This window comes from Formica exsecta, unplaced genomic scaffold, assembly GCF_003651465.1.
Source record: "Formica exsecta isolate Colony F162 unplaced genomic scaffold, ASM365146v1 scaffold2055, whole genome shotgun sequence".
Lineage (NCBI taxonomy): Eukaryota > Metazoa > Arthropoda > Insecta > Hymenoptera > Formicidae > Formica > Formica exsecta.
The window spans coordinates 11,016-14,060 of NW_021849353.1; the positions used below are offsets into that span (position 1 = coordinate 11,016).

At 29.0% G+C, this 3,045-nt stretch overlaps 2 protein-coding genes across 2 annotated transcripts in view; both read right to left on the reverse strand.

Moving 5' to 3' along the window:
* The window catches only part of LOC115234769, a gene marked incomplete at its 3' end in the record, with an annotated part of 12,398 nt that extends 9,632 nt beyond the window's left edge, over positions 1 to 2,766 (reverse strand). Inside the window, exon 1 of the mRNA XM_029806088.1 lies at positions 2,739 to 2,766. The remainder of the gene's footprint in view (positions 1 to 2,738) is intronic.
* LOC115234770 (ATP-dependent DNA helicase pif1-like) lies at positions 31 to 2,615 on the reverse strand. Its single transcript, XM_029806089.1, has one exon. The coding sequence runs from the start codon at positions 2,517 to 2,519 to the stop codon at positions 405 to 407; it is 2,115 nt and encodes a 704-aa protein (XP_029661949.1). The 5' UTR covers positions 2,520 to 2,615; the 3' UTR covers positions 31 to 404.
* Positions 2,767 to 3,045: the final 279 nt, after the last annotated feature.

The following is a 3,045-nucleotide window of genomic DNA, read 5'->3' on the forward strand; positions in this document are numbered from 1 at the left end:
ACTTTTTTTGCGTGTTGGGATTTTTTTATATACTTGGCGTATTTTTTTTTTATCTTTGTGAGGTTTTTTTTAGGTGATCTCATTGCTTTTTGTAAAAATTTATATTTTTTCTGCAAAAAATGTATATGCGTTTTTAGCATTTCGAGGCCAACTGCACTTTTGTACTTTTGAATCATTTATTAATTGCCACTCGGTACCTTTAGCACGTACTATGTTTGTATAATGTCCATCAGTTGTACTTTTACCTTGATGAAAAATTCCACTAATAACTTTATATATATTTGCACCAATACATATCTTTTCTGTAGGTACACCTTTAATTTTTAAATCTGTTACTTTAATAATTTTTGTATCACTAATTTTAAATAATGATAACTGTAAGATAATAATACTTCCTGTTATTATTATATCAGTCTTTTCAAGTACAGAGACAGCATTACAATTGGTACATATTTTTCAACATTATTCCAATGTGAAAAATTATATTGTATTAATTCTTGTAAAGTATATGATTTTTTTAAATTTTCGGGTAATTGGAGCAATAATATATAATTTGTATAAATTTTTGTGTTTGTATAGTTGCATACCTTACATCGTAAAGTTATGTTTAATTGATGCTCGATTACACTCTTTATATTATCTATGTTATTAATAAGATGTATAATAAACTCACTAACATCTCGTTGAATCTTTTCAAGATATTGATCTCCTGCCAATTGGCGTATTGCCATTATATTAATAGTTTCGTCGTTTGACATGTAACAATTAATAAATCTTCTTATAATATTTCTATGTTCAAGACGAAGCAACAATTTTCTGAGAATAGAAGAATGAAGTATACATTGAATTGACACATTAGCATAGCAGGATATATTATTAACATTTGGAAGTCCTCTTATATGCCATAAAGTAGAATCATTAATATCCTTATCATTAACTTGACATTCCAAGATATTTTTTGATGATATTGCCCAAATTGTATCACGAATCTTGTGAACACGTTGTTTCAAAATATTAATATGTATAAGATCTGGCCTGTATTGTGTTCGCAATCTATTATATTCTATTATAGCTAACTCATTTGCTTTTACAGAAGAGGGATCAAAATTTATAAGGTGCAATCCACTCAGGGTAGTCACTCGTGAAAGAGCGACATATACTTGTCCACAACTGAATATAGAATTTCCAGCTTCCACAACAGCATGTTTTAAACTCAGGCCTTGACTTTTATGAATAGTCATACCATAACTTAGACATATAGGAAATTGTTTTCTTATAACAAATGCTCTATCCATTACTTCAAACTTGACATTTAAACGTTCTATAATATGCTCTATTCCTGATGACACTATTATCTTAATTTTTTCTACTTCATTGTCAATTGCGCTACGTATAATTGATGTAATTGTACCAATCGTACCATTTACAAGACCTAAACTAACATCGATATTTCTTCTAACCATTATACGTGCTCCTAATTTGACAGTTATGATTCTTGCTAATCCAGCTGTTCGAGAACTATCTTCATCATCTTTATTTAATATCTTCATAACTTTTTTCTTTAAATATGGTGCACATTCTGCCAGATCTTGAGCAACGAGTTCTATCTTATCCGAAGAAATACGATTTAACATTGCAGTATTCAAAATATCACATAATGCACAAGTTGGAAGTAAGCAAACAGTATCCATTGGTAAATTTTGTAAATAATTACATAATTCTTGTAATCGGTCGTTACAATTAGTTTCTCTAAAATTGATTTTCCTCGTTTCTAAAATAGTTACGTCCGAATCTGTAATTGTTCCAATTCGAATTCTCGTTAATATATCTCGATAAGAATTATCACCTTGTTGTCGTACATTAATTTGTAATTCATCATAACTAAATAAAGACCATAAATTTATAGAACCCATTGCACCAATGTATTTCTCAATTTTTAATTTTGATAATTCAATAAAAGGCGGATCTTCATGCACAGGTGGAAGTTGCAATAAATCTCCAAAAAGAAGTATATGTTTTTTGCCGAACCATCCATTATCGCAATCCATGGTATTAAATATCTCTGTTAATCGAAGATGTATGTACATTAAAGTGATATTTGAAATCATTGAAACTTCATCGATAATTATTAAAACAACATTCTTAAGTTTCTCTCGTATAATTTTAAGAACTCCATCAGAAAGTTGTGTATATTTGGCAGTACGACCATGTTCTACCGGTAATTGAAATAATCTATGAATAGTAAGTCCATCAATATTAAAAGCTGCTATACCGGTTGGTGCAGTTACCGCTGTGTCTTTTTCAATATATTTTTTAATCCAACATCTAATAGTTTTTATCAAAAAACTCTTTCCAGTACCACCTTCACCGCTTACATAAAGTCTAAGAACTTCACTATTATCATCAGATATACCAGCAGTAATTCTATCAAAGATTAATTTTTGATCGATATTTAATTGCGTCACCATTTCATCGACATTACCTTCAAATTTATTGCCAACATCTTTAAAGTCCCTCATAGCTCCTTCAACTTCGACAGGAACACATTCTAATGCACCATTTTTAAGACAGTCATTTTCATCTTCATTTTTTGTAATTTCTGATATTTCTTTTTCAATTAATTCTTTAATATTATCCATACCTTGTTGAATGTCGGTTATTTTTTCATGATACTGAAGAGCATCTTTCAATTTATATTGTATTAAAGAAAATGCTTCTGCATAATTATCATATTCAATCTTTAATTCACTAATATCTCTCCAAGATTGAAATAATAATAATAATGAAAAATAGTAACGCTCTGGTTGAGTATAGACATTATATTTGTAACGATTGATAAGATATCCACGTTTACGTTCCTTTAAATATAAAGATTTACCAAGCACGTAATACTTTATTGTCTTAGAAATTGGTTTAGTTTTCGTAATGTCATACCATTTTGCATAATCATACAAATTAGTAGATTCTACTTCTTTAGGTCTGCTTGGATAATATGTATCAATTAGAGAAGGACAAAAAATATCCATAGATTCAGAATTTAGCATT